Source organism: Desmodus rotundus, chromosome 2 (assembly GCF_022682495.2).
Source record: "Desmodus rotundus isolate HL8 chromosome 2, HLdesRot8A.1, whole genome shotgun sequence".
Classification (NCBI taxonomy): Eukaryota; Metazoa; Chordata; class Mammalia; order Chiroptera; family Phyllostomidae; genus Desmodus; species Desmodus rotundus.
In genome coordinates, this window is record NC_071388.1 from 103849632 (window position 1) to 103867629 (window position 17998).

General features: G+C 38.6%; 1 protein-coding gene across 7 annotated transcripts in view; it reads right to left on the reverse strand.

Annotated features, from left to right (window-relative positions):
• PCYT1A (phosphate cytidylyltransferase 1A, choline) overlaps positions 1 to 17998 on the reverse strand; it is an 84752-nt gene that overhangs the window by 44613 nt on the left and 22141 nt on the right. For 3 of the 7 annotated variants that reach the window (XM_024577938.3, XM_045185809.3, XM_024577939.3), the window contains one exon: positions 15721 to 15784. In XM_024577938.3, the coding sequence (XP_024433706.1) occupies positions 15721 to 15784 (64 nt within the window). Of the gene's footprint in view, positions 1 to 3517; positions 3591 to 9815; positions 9969 to 12597; positions 12748 to 15720; positions 15785 to 17998 lie in introns of those variants that run through there. The other 4 variants (XM_045185810.2, XM_024577943.2, XM_024577942.3 and 1 more) reach the window with 4 other exon arrangements.

Sequence of the window (17998 nt, forward strand, 5' to 3'; positions counted from 1 at the left end):
AAGCCCAGGCTAGGTAGCTCAGTTGGTTACAGTATCACCCCAATACGCCAAGGTTATGGGTTTGATCCCTGGTTAGGGCACATATAAGTATCAACCAACGAATGCATAAATAAGTGAAACAACAAATGGATGTTTCTCTCTCACACTCTCTTTCTCTCTCTCTCCCTTCCTCTCTCTCTCTAAAAATCAATAAACTAAAAAATTCTTTAATGAAAATATTAAAACTCTTAATATTCACAACACTTTGATATAGGTATATTATTATCACTATTTTACAGATGAGGAAACTGAGGCGCAGAAGATGAGATCACACAGCTAGTAAGTAGTGAAGCTAGAAATCAAATTTTTTTAAAAAATCAAATTCAGTCAGCCTGTCTGCAGACTACATACCCTTACTACTATAGTATTATATATGATATAATACAGAAGGTACCTGGTAATTCTCTCTAAATATTTGAAAGCCTATCATGTTAGATAGGGGGACACTGCTCTGTGAAAGTCCAGACAATAGAACATGGATCAGTGGTTGAAAAATACAGACGCACAAATTTTAACTAAACACAAATTTTAACTAAACATAAGAAAAACTTTTTCAGGAATAAGCATTATCTGAAAAAGGACTGGGTGATCTCAGGAAACATTTCATTGTGGCACTCCAGGGCATTCAAGCAGAGATTATTATATAGAAATATATTTATTCATTTTGTTGGTCATAATCCTATTAAAGTCTAACTTTGTTGAACTTTTTGTTTATACACATTTGGTTTTTTTCAAATCTTGACCACTATCTGTCATATTAACTATTTATCACAGTTGTATATAATCTATAAACTTAAAAAGCATAGTTTTTATGTCTCCATCCAACTCACTAGTGAAAATACTGATCAGGACGGATATGTCACCATATGCCAACATGACATTCCACTAGAACCCTCTTTCCTCATTGAGATCCATCCCTAACACTCTTTAGGTTAGCACCATGTAAAACACAGTAAAGTGTGTCTTTAGAAAACAGAATAGAGAATATACTTAGAATTCTTAATGAGTTAGGGTATTCAATCCAATGTAAACCTGTTTTACTGTACTAACACAAGATCCACATTTATCTATTACAGTCCCAAAGAGTATTATGATAAGCAGTGATAATAATTATAGCTAATACTTACAGAGTACTTCCTATGTGCCAGAAAGTTATAAGCCTTTAGCATACATATATTAAATAACAATCCTCACAACAATTCAATGAAGTAGTTAATACTATTATCACTTTTTTTTTGCTAGTGAGGAAATTAAGGCACAGCTAGGTTAAATGACTTGCCTAAGGTCACACACCTAAGGCAGAGAAAAAACAAGATTTGAACCCAGACATTCTGGCTCTGGGGTCTGTGTATTTAATGACATTACACTGCCTAGTAATAAATGGTCATAAATGAATTTAATCAAAACCACTTCTTGAACTCTGGCCATGTGCTACACTGTGCCAAGCAGGAATTTAATTTCATCTTTCATAAAGACTAAAGCTCCCTTCCTACTGGGCACATTACTGGCAGACTACTAAGGAACTCCAGGGGCGTGTTTTGGTTTGGGCCAGAGTAGGAAAGAGCTCGGGGAAAAGAGGGGAGGGTAAGACAGTGATAGGTGATGTGACTTAGTCCAATCAGAGTGAGTATCTGGACTCACCAGATGGGAATGCTTGGACAAAGATTATCACATGGCTCTTTGTAGATCTGAACCTGAAGACATGGCTCTAAGAACAGTCCCGTGACAATCTAGTGGCCAACCTATGACCAGGAGGAGAGCCTTTTTCAAAATAGTCAACAGAGAGAAAGCAAAGCTGATGAGAGAAGGCAGACCCTGAACTAATCATGCCAACCAAATACAATCCCCTTTTTGCTTAATTCAGTTAAGTTGGGTTTCTTATCACTTGGAACACAAAAATCATAATTAATGTGCCTGATATGTAGCAATGATCCCTGGAACACAGGAAGCACTCAATAACTATTTGAATAAATATAGTAAGTATAGAAAACTGCTTTGAAATTTTGAAAAGCACTATGTACATTACTGTTTTGTTTTGATGGTAAGAGGTCAAGTACTTGTCAATTTATAAGTGTATCAAAGATGGTGCAACAACGTTCTCATCCTCTCAAAAGTATTTTTCCTTATCTGCTTACATACAGTTCTGTTTTCTAAAGATGACCTTTGTGTCTTACATTATACTTTACATTTTACTTTCAACTGAACATTACACATTAGACAAACTAAAGTCTTAAGAGCCTTTGATTTAGAACAAACACAACTGATACTTTTTGGTTTTTAACGTACAACACTTCTATATTTTATCTACTTTCTTAGGAAATGGAAAACACCCAGGTCACAGACATTCCAAAAGAATTTAGAAATTATAGAGATTAATCCTCACACCTTTCCTCTGGAACTACTACTAAAGTTTAAACTTTGATTTTATAGATCTCTCAAGGTTTTTCATTTTTCACGAGCTCTCTTAGGCTATCCCCATGTTCCCTCACATCTACTAACATGCCCCCAAAAGCAAATAGAATAATTTATTAATGCCCAAAAAATTCTCCCCAGTTTCCTTAAAGTTCCAGTACATGCCCTCTAGGGCACATCAACTTTGCTACTGAGAAAAGGTAGTGGAAGGATGAGGACACACTGAGGACAGTAAACACATGTTGGCTTTTAACTCATTACACTGAAACTGAGCATTCCTAAAACTACACCGCCTCTACAACCTCCACAATTGCCCGGTAACCACTGAATACCTCCAACAAGGATCATACTTTCCAAATTCTCTGTTTATGATAACGGCACCTTTGTAACCAACCAATGCCATTAAAGTAAAGGTACAGTGATGGCCCTGAAAATGGAGGTGGCTTTAAATATCTACCTCTAAGAGGGGGAAGAAAATAAATACACATACAGTCTGGCTTAATATCAGTTTGTCCAGCAGGCAATGAGGCTGGGAAAAGATGGCACCTCCTGAAAGCCAATACAGTACAAAAATCAAAATGAGGGTGGGGAACAGGGTATTGCCTAATACTTCACAAGTGAATCCTGGCTTCCAGCCATAGCACCAACATTAATTAAACTGAGATGAATCAGAATGAGAGTAGTTATAGAATATAAAGCCTTCCTCATGAGTCCATTAGGGTGGACCAAACTTCCTGTTTCCTTAGCGGTTTATCCTCTAAAAGTTTGTTAAAAGAAGCTATACTAAAAGAAAGACAAAGGGAGCTAGCAGCCAAAATATAGCATTTGTAAGGCCTGATCTTTCTAACACTACCTATTCAGTCCCTAGTAAGTTGCTTTATCTTAGTCACTCCGACTCTCCATTCAAGCACATATTCTAAACATGGACATAACTGCCCACACCACCACCACCAACTACCACCCTGCCTATTAAGTGCATTAGTGTCTGTAATTGCTTTCAAGATACAGAATGCAATATTGTGCCTATTTTCACTCACAAAATCTGGCTCCATTTCTGCTGACTCACCTCCCAGGACACACTGCTTGCTTTATTCTTCAGTGTTCCAATAGATGCCTGCTTGGATGCACCAACTTTGCTACTAAGAAAGTAGAGAATAAGTGGAAACGAGTGTGAGCAGGGAGGAGTTGTGGTGAGAAGATACTGAGGATAAATCCAGTCAAGTCTTTTCTCAGTACGAATGTCCTGAAGGAGACAAAATGTGGGCACTAGCGTGCATAAGCTTGTGTTTTGAAGATGAACGTCTTCCACAACTGCAGTTTTTGGGACTCTGCCCAATCCCCTTCATTCTATCTCCTTATTACTAGTAGCACTAGTAAGCACCCCAGGGTGATAAAGAAGGTAGACTCTGCTTCTAAACTATGTAACCACCTAAACAGTAGCACATTGTAGTTACATATACTCTTCAAATTTCAAAAATCTAATTCAAATTTGACTAAGTACTACAGAGAACTATCTATAAAAAGAGGAGACATAAATTTGTCCTTTGCATTCTATTCCTGCTTCTCCATCTCTGGGCCTATATTACCTTCCTAAGTAAAACCCTGTGCTCAGTAATTTTCTGGTAATACCAATGCTCAGTTCCAAAGCTGAGAAAGTATACTTCATATTTGGGATCTTTACCAACTTCTACCATTGTAAAGCTTAATAAGTGGTGCTCTAAGAGGCAAGTTCTGTGAACTTGTAGGTTAAAGTGCATCTAATACTCTTGACATTAATCATGTCACCTGATTGATAGATAGATGGATAGATAGATCTGCTCAGCCTTTCCACAGATGACGCTGCAGTCACATTACCCCTTGTGTAAATGCTGTTGACACTTGAGGGAGAATATGTCTAACCCATACAGGGGAGGAGGTCCTGGATTCAGGGACCATCATATATCCTAGATCAGGGGTCAGAGGGGTCAGCAAACTACCGCTCACAGGTCAAAAATATCCCATTGTCTGATTTTGTAATTAAAGTTTTATTAAAACACAGCCATGCTCATTCATTGATACACTGTCTATGGTTGCTTTTGTGTAATAACTGCAGAGTTAAGTGGTTGCCACAGAAACCTTATGACCTTCAAAGCCTAATAGTTACTACCTGGCCATTTACTGAATAAATTTGTCAACTCCTCTCCTAGATAAAGATAGGGCAGATTTATCAATAATTCGGTAGCAAATTCTACCTAGATTATGCAAACAGTTCTAAAAAGGAGAGCAGTACTAGGAATAGGATTATTTCAAGAAATTGTACCATATTTTTCTGATACAGGATTACTTTAGTTTATGTCACTAACCTGTATATGTCACCACACTATACAGAATAAGTTAAAAGAATGCCTGATTTGGGAAATTCTAAATGTAAAGGTAAATTTCACAGCATGACCTGCGCTGACAGATTACTTTTAAAGCAGAGCTCAATGTTACTCTTCAACATCTGAGGCCAGTAAATTGCCACATCTAAAAGCTTAGCTTTGAACTTGATCTCTTTTCTCATTTCTTCAGAACCACCCTTATTCAACAAACAATGAGTGGGCACTTTTTCTGTGCCAGACTCTCGGTTAGCTCTGAACTAAATAAAGCTTATACTTGGTCCTGGCCACACAATAGGATATTTCAGGAAAGAGATTATCCTAAAAATCACAAAGGACACTTGTAATAATTGCTACAGTTGAATGATTTTGCTTTGCCACTGTTCTATTGTACTAGAAGATTCAGTGAGTAAACCCTGTGTTTAGAGTGTGCTCTGTGTAGAGTGGGTTATGGAATTCATATCTCTAAAGCAAAGTCTGTGATAAATTCCGGAAGCCTGGGATTTGGACCCTCCAAAATTATATCTTTATTTTTACTTACCTCTGACAAACTCACCTTTCCTTCAACTATGAACATAAGCCACAACCGTAATAGTAGACTCAGTAGAATAATAGACTTTGTAACCAATAGAAATCATAGATATTTCCATATTATTACACTTGTTACAAATATCTTATTTAAACACATGATCGTTTAAAAATTATTATAGTGCCCTGGCTGGTGTGGCTCAGCTGGTTGGAGCACAGTCCCATGACTGAAAAGTCACGGGTTTGATTCTTGTTCAGGGCACATGCCCAGGTTGCAGGTTTGATCCCCCATTGGGGGCAACCAATCAATGTTTCTCTCTCACATTAATGTTTCTCTCTCTCTCTTCCTCTTCCTCCCTCTCTAAAAGCAATGAAAAAATGTCCTCAGGTGAAGATAAAAAATTTGTTTTAATAAAAATTATTTTAGTTATAAGTCCCACTGACAGTAAACATTATTTATTATATTAATAAAAAGCACATAAGTGCTATATCACACATTTAAAATATTTTGATAACTATATTTCAACATAATTTGTTTCCTTGATAATTCTATGTATTTTAATTTTTGCATATAAAATTATTATTTCAAAAAGGGAGTCCACAAGATTTCACCATACAGCCAAAGGAGTTCACACCACAGGAAATTAAGACTTTGCTCTAAGGCCAAAAGATAAACAAATATAATCACATCTAAGGTAATGCTCTGTAGATTAAAAAAAAACACTACCTATTTTCTTTTAAGTGCCATACACTCATTTTGTTCTCTAATATAGAGCAAAAAACAAATGTCACTATTTTTAGCAGATCTCACTTCAAAACTGGTTTGCAAATATATAGTTGTGAATGTGACATAACAGCCTACCAGACCCATGGGTTCCCCTGGCTCATTGGCAGCCATTCTAGGCCAAACACAGAAAGCTTCAAACTAATATAATTTTCATCTTTCAACTAGAGAGTTACTGAAAGAGAGAAAAAAGACAAAAAAAACCCCTGCTATGTATCTACACACTAATCTGGTTTGCAAACAGTAAAATATAGTCAATTCAATTATTATATTAATGAGATATTGTATATAAACTAATCTAACACAGTACCAAATATATATTAGACATTCAGTTTCTTTTTTTCTTCCGGAATAGTACTTTGGCCCATACTGCAAAATAGAGTATATAAAAATGTATATTCCCTAAATTTACTGACTGAATTGTAGAAGAAGGGAATGAAGATTTAAAATTTGCCACAAACATTTATAAAGCAATTAACAAAATAAATCAAACTTCAAACACATGTCCAGGTACCCACTGGACAGGAATATTGTGAAAAGAGAAGTTTAGAACTAGAAACAGAGAGGTTTAAGCTTAGGAAAGAGAAGGTGCTAGAAGTCATCCTTTGAGCAAATAAGCAGGAGAGCTGAGCCTAAAGCCCTGACTTCCTCACTCTTTCAGTCCTAAATCACATTGTTTATCCTAACACCACTGACTGATGTGGTGATAATGTAACAAATGTAAAAGCAGCCACAGTCTTGAGCAAAACAGAACTCTCCAATGATTAGTACTCTGACTTTAGGGTCTCTCTAACTGAAAAAATTCCCTCCAGAATAATGACTTCTGGAAAAATTTATTCTTGCCAATCTATTTTAGGGTAACAGATGTTGATGTGAGAGAGACCAAATTCTGTTTGATTCAGAAAGGGGATTATCTCTATTAGTAGAAAAGCCAGATGATCTGAGTTAAGATCAGAGTTGTGCATAACAATAAGAAATTATTATGCTTGCTTTTTCTATGATTTTCATAAACTAATTCTCCTCTGCGTTCATAACATGAAGACGTTACTCAACTACCCAGGGGAATCATGTCAGCCTAGAGGTTAGACATCTCCACAGGGGAATCATGAATGGGGTCATGTGGTTTACAAACTTGAATTTGTACACAGAATTTGGTGAGTATGCATATATTTCAGATTATTAAAGGGCTGTTTAACCAAAAGAATGACTACCTCTGCCACAGTTAGAATATCTAAAACAAAAGAAACAATCATTCTTCCCACAGTCACAGAGTGAGTCAATGTTGTCAGATAAAAGTAAACCAGGACTTCTAAATCCAAGGCTCTATCTGACTACATCATTAGCCTCAAGGGATCAAATATCCAAAAAGGACAGCTCAAATTAAAAACAAAAAACGAAAAACCCTCACCTGTTTATGGAGGGAGAAATCATAGGCGAAATAAATTAGAGGAGAAATAAAGTTAATTCTTTACCAATCTGGCCATTATACTGGTTTTCAAAGGGAATTTGCAAAGCAGGATAGGTCAAAAAGAATCATTTCATTCAGGAAACACAAAAGACCCTAGAGGCAGTGCTGCATTTCCCAAGTCTAAATGTCTTTTCTTCTCTGGCCATTTACCCTGAAGCATACATTCTGTTCTAGAAAGAAATTCTTCAGTAGTTCCTTTTAGTTATGTATAATGTAAGCCAAGTAAACTCTAGACGTTTTTTTTTTTTTTTTTTTTTTTTTTTTTTTTTTTTTTTTTTTTTAGCTAAACAAAGGCTATCGCTCACCATTCCCCACTCACTTCCATCTGAGACTCTGAACTCTCTTCCCCTATCACAAAGTGTATTTGTGTATAGGAGGTAGGGAGTGATTACTAAGTTATCAGATAAATACAGTGTCTGATAAGTTAAAATTACCTCAAGCTTCTTCTATTACATATTTTTTAAAAATTGGGTGGCACGATCAGTAGCACCTTCTACAAAGGGCTGCAAGAGAGGAGGGGGTAATGTAACTTTAGTTCGTTTCACCTGCATCACACAGAGCCGGCATGAAAGGGAATCAGCAGGAAATAAAACCAGCACCTAAAATATTATTTGAATCACCCACAGCAGAGCTTCATTCCCAGTTTGCCAGTCTTGGCCTCCAGTGCACAAATCACTGAACTAAAAGGCTAAATACATTAAAGCCTCCCCCATGTGGTATTCTAGTCACAACTGTTGACCTTCCCAGAGTCATCCTTTCTTTTCCATGATTATCATCATGTGTTTGCCACTGATTACTGCACAAAATTCTACTCTCAACTAATATCTTTTTATTAGCAATTCTCTGTACTTGCAGAATCACTAACTATCAAGGTTGAAAGGTACGTTGAAGGTTATACTTCCCTACACCCATTTCATTCTTGGCAGAATGTTATCTATCTATCTCTATCTGCTGTTCCCTTCCTAAACCTATTCCTATCTGGCCCAAAGTTTCCCCACCCTAAATGTCTATTCCTAGCAGTTTTTCCTATTATAAAACTCTATACCCTCACTGCCTCTATAAATATCACCGTCCCTATTTCAATATATAAGTTCTGGTTCTCCCAGCTGAGAACCTCAGTTTCAATCCTCTGTCATAAGTAGTCACCTCAACTATATTTGGGGAGGCTTCTCCAGTTAAGTCTCTCTTTTAAAGTCTGTGCCTCAAGAATACAGCCAATCTTCCCAATTGCCTCTTTGTACTTACAAATAGCCATAGAATCATGATATTTCAGACCTGAAAGAAACTCAGAAATAATCTGGTCCAGTGTTTTCAAATATTTTTACTACATTTCACATATTTTTGTATGAAATCCATTTTACATGACAATCTCATATACACTTACCTGAAACAAGTTTCATGAAACAATACTTACCCTTACTATGTGAACACCTAAAAATTTGTATTCTATTCTATTTTTTTTTAATTCAGGTGCTATCCACTGAATGGATTTCACAACACAGCAATAGGACAGAACCCATAATTTAAGAAACATTAGTCCAAACTTCCTATACACTAAAGAAGAAACTGTAATTCAGTGGTGAAGTAAGTTTCCCAGAAACAAGAAGTTTGTCCATAAACTTTTAAACTCAGGTGTCTAGGATAGGTCTCAGACCAGTGTTCTTTCCACTAAAGACCTTCTCTCCCCAGTCACAGCCACTCAGTCACACCCTGTGCCCAAACCCAACCCAACAGTACCATCTCCAGTCACTGGTCCCACACTCTTCTCCAAGTCAGCCCTCCCAAGTTAGTGCTCGTTGGTCAGAGTGTCTGACAGCCGCTGCTTCATTTTCCCTTAGGTCAAAGTATCCTCACAGTCACTACCCATTGATCAGTCTCCTCCGAATCATTGGCCCTTGGTCACAGTCCCCACGCAGTCACTGCCTCATACTTCTTCGGTCATAGTTCCCTCGCAACGTCTGCCTCGTGCTCTCCGAGGTCAGAATCCCTTGCATTCAGCGCTCCTGGGTCGCAGACACCCCCTCCACCCCCCACCCCCGTAAGCGGCTACATCTCGGTCACAGTCCACTCGCTGTCACTGCCCCTGGGTCACAGTAGCCTCACAGTCCCTGCCTCCCGCTCCCCTGCTGTCACTGACCCACTCTCCTTTCAGTCTCCTTGCGGTCTCCGCCCCGCAATTCCTCCTCTAAAACAGAGCCGCAAGAATATGCCCACACCGGGTCCCCACCTGCAGTTCACGTTCCCTCGACCCCTGTCCCGTCGGATTTCTCCTGGGCACAGCGTCACCGACGAGGGAAGTTTGGGAGGTTGTGAGGAGACGCCCGAAGAAGGCAGCTGAGGGAACGGCGGCCGGAAATCCCGCCTACCGCCCGCCCTCTTGTCAATCCAACCACGACTTTTCTCCGCAAACCCTGACCCGTGACACAGTAGTTCCGCCTCCACGGAAGCTCCGCAGACGTGGTGACTGAGCAGAAAGCACTGCACAGGAGATAAACTGGCTAAGGGTCAGTCCCTGTGCGGAACTTGAGTACGCGCTGGCCTCCGCGTGCGGATGACGTGCGGATGCGGCCTGTCACGCGTGCTACCCCGCGGTCAGTCTAGAAACAGCGTTAACCCCACGGCTCCGAGCCCCGTCCTCCTCAGGCGGACCTGTCCGGATCCTTCCCACTCTGTCCCCCGCGCAGCGTGGCAGACACTTGTACCAGGGCATTCACAATGCGAATGGCTGTGACGCCTTCCGCCAAAGACCCACCCGGTCTGCGACTGCTTCACCACAGCGCCAACTTTTCCCTACTGGGTGCTGTAAAGGGAATTTAGGTCTGCCTACCAAGTCCGGTAAAAGCCTGAGGCTGGCTCCAAACCCTCTTTCTTGAATTGTATTAACCTAAATATAATACAGTGAATCCTGTTATTTCTGACGGACGTTGCCGCACCAAGAAACGATCCCTGGGACTCAACAGTAGAGCGGGAGCAGTGTGGAAGAAAAGGGGGTTCTGTGGACAGGAACCTCACCGGGTGACCTGATCATAAATTCCTAACTGAGCAGGTTATGTGGGTTGCCAGCCCCAGGCACATCTTTTTACGTAAAAGGCTTATCTTGTGCGTGGCAAGTCCTGTCCATTGTTTCTGTGCATCTAGGTTAAACCACATCTGAAAAGCCTCCTTCCGGACCCCTCCTTCTAAATGATGGCCACCCTCAAGAGTTTAACTATTCTATAAGCCAGCCCCCAGCTTGCGTTCCCCACCTTTCATGTGATCTTCCTTAGGGTCCCTCCATAATTACAGATGCATAAAAGCAGCAGCAAACTGTTATTCTGAGGAGCATTCGAGATCTTGCTCCCAAACATATGCTGTCAATTCAGCTCAAATAAACTCATAAAAATTCTCTGCAGGTTGCACTTCTCTTGGGTCACCAAGCAGATTTGAGGGAGACCATTGACAGGAGACCACACTGCAGGGTTTCTGATGAAGATAAACTTTTTCTTTTGCTAGAATGAATCTTGGAGGAGTTCCTTTACATTCTGTAGATGTAAGACAAGCAGATCCCAATGTTATGGCAGAAGGATGTAAACAACTTTATAGTTTCTTATTAATTCATTTTTATTTTTATCTACATGCTTGTGATAGTGGTTAAGAGAAAGGGTGGGTACACTTATGTATCTGCTGAGGAGCATCCGGGGAGAAAAAAAGATTTAAATTGTGACCCTTTCCCTTTTGAGTTTCAAACAGTTATTTGAATAAGGCTCTTTTAAACAAAACTTTAACTCTGACAGCTGAAAGTCTCTCTCTCTCTCTGAAAAAGGTTTTATTTGGCCTTTGGGGCATGAAGTCCAACCCAGCAGTATACTATATTCCTATCATCCTATCATTCCGATCGTTTCTTATTCATCAGTTGGGGAGTGGGACTGGGAAGAACGATGTGAACTGTCTGAAAAACTTTATATTAGCTATAGGCAAAAAGGGTGGGAGAAGGTGAGGTGGGGCCAGCTCTGGGATAGGCGCACAGCCCACCAGGAAGAAGTGTCCGTTCCTCTGGATTGATGGGCAACAGTCCAGAAAGTTCATGCACACAAGAAGTGGAGGCTCCTGGGGTTGGAAGGCACCTGGCTATAGTCTCTTTTGAATAATCGCAAGAATAGCCACCTGGAAATTAATCTGAAGTTCCAACAGACTAATGAATATGTGCAGTCTTTGGTTAGCTGGTCCACAGCTATTAACAGACTAATTGTTCTGTCTCTCTCACTCTCTGGATGCTATAATTTAGATCATCTCAGAATTTTCTCCTTGTCAGCTCACAGACTAAGGTGCTCCCAATAACAGCTAGCTGGAGAAGACACTAGGGACTCTAAGGAGAAGATCACTACAAAGACAGTAGGAATTAGGATAGTAACCAACATAATTTCAGAGAGTCTTAAGGGAGGGCTAATTTCATATACAGCTTAGAAACTCTCAGACTTGTCAGAAACTCTGGCACTGGAGAAACCCTGGAGAAAACAGATTCATGTTTAAGTTAATAAGCTGTGTAAGGTGTAGGGTGGAAAGAGCTGAGTAAAAACAATGAGTGACAGGTAAAGGGAACAATTCAAAATGTAGGAAAAAACTTTATGCACAAATAAATTCATCTCAGTGTTATTTGTAATAGTGAAAAATTAGAAATATCAGTCCTCCGATAAGGACATGGCAAAAATAACCAATAGTATAACCTAATGGAATAAATGCAACTATTAAATTGTGCTTATGAAATCGTAATGCAAATAAAATGACATAAAACTGCACATGGCATTATTAGAAGTGAAAAATCAGGTTACAAAGTTGTATGTATGATTTTTTTAAACCTTGCAAATAAAAAAACACTGGTAGAAAATATACAGAAATATTTATAGTTGGTTATGTAGAACAGTTGAATTATGGATTTCCTCCACTTTCTTCTCTACTTTCCAAATGTAGTTAGGACATATTACAAAATCAAATCATTAACTATAAGCCCTAAAACTCAATAGACTCAGTTATAAGCCCAAACTGCCAACTTATCTTTATTTTGTCAAGATATTTAACAATATAAAAAAGTCCATATTTCTTCATGGTCCTATCTTTTCTCAGCATTCAAAGGTTCAATAGTAGAAACAGCCGAATGCTGCTACGACACAGAATAAACTGTCCTATAAAACAAACAAAACAAAAAACACACACAAATCCAGAATGTTAGGATGCGTAAAAAGTTAGATTTTCTAAATATAGAAATAAACTACAAACGAATGAACTTTATGTAATACATAATCATAAAATAAGCATTCCCATTTTTCCTGATTTATCAAAAAAATAATATGTGAAATGCTTGGAGTTTCTTGGAGTAAATGTATTACTTAACCCAAAGAACTATTTTATATAATAAAAATAATAAAACTAACATAATAAAATAACAGCACCTTTTCATAAATTCTGGGTAATGGTAAAAAGTATCTGGATGTTTGTTGTTAATTTATAAAGTTCATTTGTCCATCTTTTAGCTCAGAATCAAAATGCTTTCCGGACCCCAGTTAAACTATTTAAAATACTTAAAAAAATTTTTTTCATTGACCTTAGAGAGAAAGAGGAAGGGAGAGAAACATTAATTTGTTGTTCCACGTATTTACGCATTCACTGGTTGCTTCTTGTGTGTGCCTTGACCGGAGATTGAACACATAACCTTGGTGTATTGGTACGATGCTGTAACCAACTGAGATACCCTGCCAGGGCTTAAAACACTTTTTAGGTACTTCTTATAGGACCTCCACCTACCTCACTCACTCCTGACCTACTGACCTCACCTCCAGCCTGAGGGCAACAAGAGAAAATCTGAACTCAAGTACCTTATTAACCAAAAGCAAAATTCTTTAGTTAGCCCAGTTCCCTGGCTTCTTGGGTGGGGTAACTGTGAGTTGTGTTCTATAACAGTACTATCTGAGGTGAGGGACCTATTTTTGTTTTTGTTCTAATTTCCAATCCCTCATGCACTGATCCTTTTGTAAAATACAATAAAATGAATAAATAGGATAACAAAATAAAAAAACATAAAAATATAAGCTAAATGTTTTATTATTAGATTTAATGGACATAAAATTACTTTGTCAAATTCCTGTAAGAGTTTCTAAACCCTTACACTCAATTTATGTACTTACCTCATCAAGGACCTGTAATAAATGGTTCGAGGCACTAGTCTGTGGACCCCACTTTGATTGGCACTGTTCTACAGTGTCACCCAGAGTTCTCCAGCAGGATTGAGCCAGGTTATCCACAGCAATTATGAGCTCAAGAGCATTTGCCTTTCTCTCCCCTCTCTCACTTCCTCACCCTCTACTGGTGCTTCCTGGGATCTTCTCCCAAATAATAAATTACTTTAAGTTCTGAAAATAACACCTAAACACTCAACTCAACAAATTGGACTAAAGATACAGTACACTAACTCCGCAAGCTAAATCAGGCTCTCAAAAATGATTTTTAGACACCTCACCCACTAACCCTGGGTTCTGAAACTCAATCCTGGCAACTTTAAGTAATAATTGATAAGTAAAGTTTTATACTACATATCTGTTAATTTGAGTATTGTCTGGCCCCAACTGTTTATAAACCCTCTACAGGCACTAGCCATGCCTATCTTATTCCTCATTTCTAGGAATTCCTCATTCCTAGTACCTCCAGTACAGAGATTGGCACATAACAGGAGCTCAGAATTATGTTAAATTTGTATTGCAGAAGGAATCAGAAAAATACAAATTTTTAACTTCCAAAAAGCAGGAAAAACTATCATCTTAACTTGACCCTTTCCCCAGAGAGCTGATAAATGAAGATTTACATAATACTTCCCACCATTCAGCCCTTGATCCCTCAGGTAGTTGAGCGTAATATGAAACTTTGGTAGGTCCAAAGAATTATACAGCTTAAAGGTACTTTAAGATCTACTACACAGGCAGCTTTCAAATCTGGCAGTAAGCATAACCATGTGGGGAACATTTTAATAACGTCCTAAAATTCAGATTCACTGATCCAAACCCTAACTTATTTGATTAGAATCTACTTGAGTAGGGTCCCACCATCTGTATTTTAAACGAGTTCCTCAAATAATTCTTAGGCAGCCACAGTCTTTGGGAAAATATAGTACAGTTTCTTAATGTCGCTGATACAATCAGACAAAAGTCCAATCACTTACCTAAAGTCATTAATTACAAAGTTACAGAGCTGGAATGGAACCTCTCTTCTAATTCACTCAGTCCAGTTTCTGTTCTACACTACTATACTTAATTCTGACTCTACTAATTCATAACCTGGGAGATTTGGATAGAGGAATCAAGCATAAAACATTATTAAAATTTATAAAATTTATAAAACATTCATGTCTAACACTTAACCAATGTTTAATGAAATCTCTTTTTTAAGAATTCCTCTTTTTTTGCCCAGTTCTGAGAAATAGCTTTAAGATAAAGTAATTAGCCCTGCCCGGATGGCTTAGTTGGTTGTAGCATTGTCCCATACACCAAAAGGTTGTGGGTTCAATCCCTGGTCAGAGCACGTACCTAGGTTTCAGGTTCAATCCCCCAGGCAGGCAACTATCAATGTTTCTCTTTTACATTGACGTTTCTGATATTTACTTATTTATTTATTTACTTACTTACTTATGTATTTATCTTTCTCTCCTTCTCTCTCTCCTCTCTTTCTCTTACTCTCTACCTTCCTCTTTCTCTAAAATCAATTTTTAAAAAAACATATCCGAGGGTGAGGATTTTATAAAAAGATAAAGTAATTAATTTGGTTACTAGAAGAAAAATCACCTTTGCTCATGGAATCCCTGCCACCCAAATTTCTTTAACTTAGCAAAATGCTATGTGTCTATTAGCACTAAACAATATCCTATTTCCAAATTCAAACTTGTGAGAAGTTATATCATCTGTATACATCTGTGTCCTTGCCTATAAGCAGCACACTAGGTTTCTGCTTTAGTAACACAAAAAAGAACAGTAAAGTCATCTCATCTAGAAGGATTCTAAGATAAATCTCTAAGACTAAAAAGTCCTCACATCTCAATAAATATTAAGTCATTTCATTTGAAATGCTCCTGTACCCTTTGAGAGGAAGAAAGGATTCTCAAATAGACTTACGTTCATGAAAATGTCATGAGTGTAGTTGTCAGTGTCGGCATCCCAGAAACAGCGAGCAGCCATACTACAAAGTCAAGGAATGGAGAACTATCAGCAATATAACACAGATCTTGAACCACATCTATCTGCCAGCAGCAAAAGTTTCCCTTGATACATTCTTTTAGATCAGTGCTTGGAAACCTTTTCACAGGTTGACCCAGCATATCTTACAAAAAGAATACTGGGTAAACCAAAAGGGACTAGAGTCACAGATACGGCTGCCTGCAACTGGAGGTGACCAGCCCAGGTGTCTAGCAGCCTCAGACTCTGACTAGTTGCCTAATGACTAAAGGGGTCACTACCTTGAAGTCTTTGGTATTCTTTGTGAGAAGCTCTGTAAAATAGATTACTTCAGCTTAGATATTTGTGTGTGACTTTTAAAGGAAATAACACCTAAGATTTATGACTAAGATGGACTTAATACTGCACAATAATATGAGGCAAGGAGTCTGGAAAGGATCCAACAGACTGTTTACTCCCATCTAGAAAAGAAAGGGGGCAAACTGTGAACAAGAATTCAACCTTCTAACTAATTCTAAATCCAGTATTATCTCTACAGGATGTTATGCTACCTTTTTTTTTTAATATACACAATTTTATTACAAAATTTTTTTATAAAACAAAATGCAACATTCTAAAAAACCCAAAATTTACTATTGATACTAATTCCTATGAGTTTGTTGTGCTACCATACACAAGTCAAGAAATTAAAGAAACCATTAAATATTTAGAAACATTTAACATCCAAAGCCTTAAAATCTAACTGTATGTAGTAGCCCTTCAAAAAGCTACAACCTGCATTTTGAAAAAAGTATTTTCTCTACGTAGAATCTTACCAGCTATACAAAAATCTATAGTTTTTATACTGAAGCTAATATTGAGCTGCACTTGAATTCATATTCTTTTTCTTTTCTGCAAATCATTTTTTTAATATATTTATTGATTATGCTATTACAGTTGTCCCATTCCCCCCCCAACTCCACTCCATCCTGCCCACCCCCTCCCTCCCACATTCCCCCCCTATAGTTTATGTCCATGGGTCATGTATATAAGTTCTTTGGCTTCTACAGTTCCTACACTATTCTTACCCTCCCCCTGTCTATTTTCTACCTACCATTTATGCTACTTATTCTCTGTACCTTTCCCCCCTCTCCCCCTCCCACTCCCCTATTGACAACCCTCCATGTGATCTCCATTTCTGTGGTTCTGTTTCTGTTCTAGTCGTTTGCTTAGTTTTCTTTTGTTTTGGTTTTAGGTGTGGTCGTTAATAACTGTGTTTGCTGTTCATATTTTTTATCTTCTTTTTCTTAGGTAACTCCCTTTAACATTTCATGTAATAAGGGCTTGGTGATGATGAACTTCTTTAACTTGACCTTATCTGAGAAGCACTTGATCTTCCCTTCCATTCTAAGGGAAGTGCTCCTTCATTATTTGTTCAAATAAGTTTTCAATTTTTTGTTCTTCCTCTTCTCCTGGCACCCCTATAATTCGGATGCTGGAACGTTTCAAGATGTCCTGGAGGTTCCTAAGCCTCTCCTCATTTTTCCGAATTCTTCTTTCTTCATTCTTTTCTGGTTGGATGTTCCTTTCTTCCTTCTGGTCCACACCATTGATTTGAGTCCAAGTTTCCTTCGCATCACTATTGGTTCCCTGTACATTTTCCTTTGTTTCTCTTAGCATAGGCTTCATTTTTTCATCTACTTTTCGAACAGATTCAACCAATTCTGTGAGCATATTGATAACCAGTGCTTTGAACTGTGCATCCGATAGGTTAGCTATCTCTTCCTCGCTTAGTTGTATTTTTTCTGGAGCTTTGAAGTGTTCTGTCATTTGGGCCATTTTTTTTTCCTTTTTTTTTTTGTCTTGGCGCGTCTGTTACTTTAAGGGGCGGAGCCTTAGGTGTTCATCGGGATGGGGTAATGCTGGTTGCTGTGCTGTGACGCTGTACATGGGGGAGGGGCCCAGAGGGAGCAATGGCGCCCGCTTCACTCTCCTCCGGATTTCAATCTTTCACTTGCTACCCACAATCAAACTGGGCCCCTCTGGTGCTGGTTTCCGAGTGGGTGGGTCTCTCCAATGACCTCTCCCGTGAGGCTGGGAGTCTCTCCTGCTGCCGCCCCAACCCCCACGGGTGTTTTCAATCAAAGGTCTGAGGCTTTATTTCCCCGAGCTGTAGCCCTGGGTTGCGTGGTCTGCTTAGCTCCCCGCCATTCATCAGGTTTATCTATGTTCGAATGTG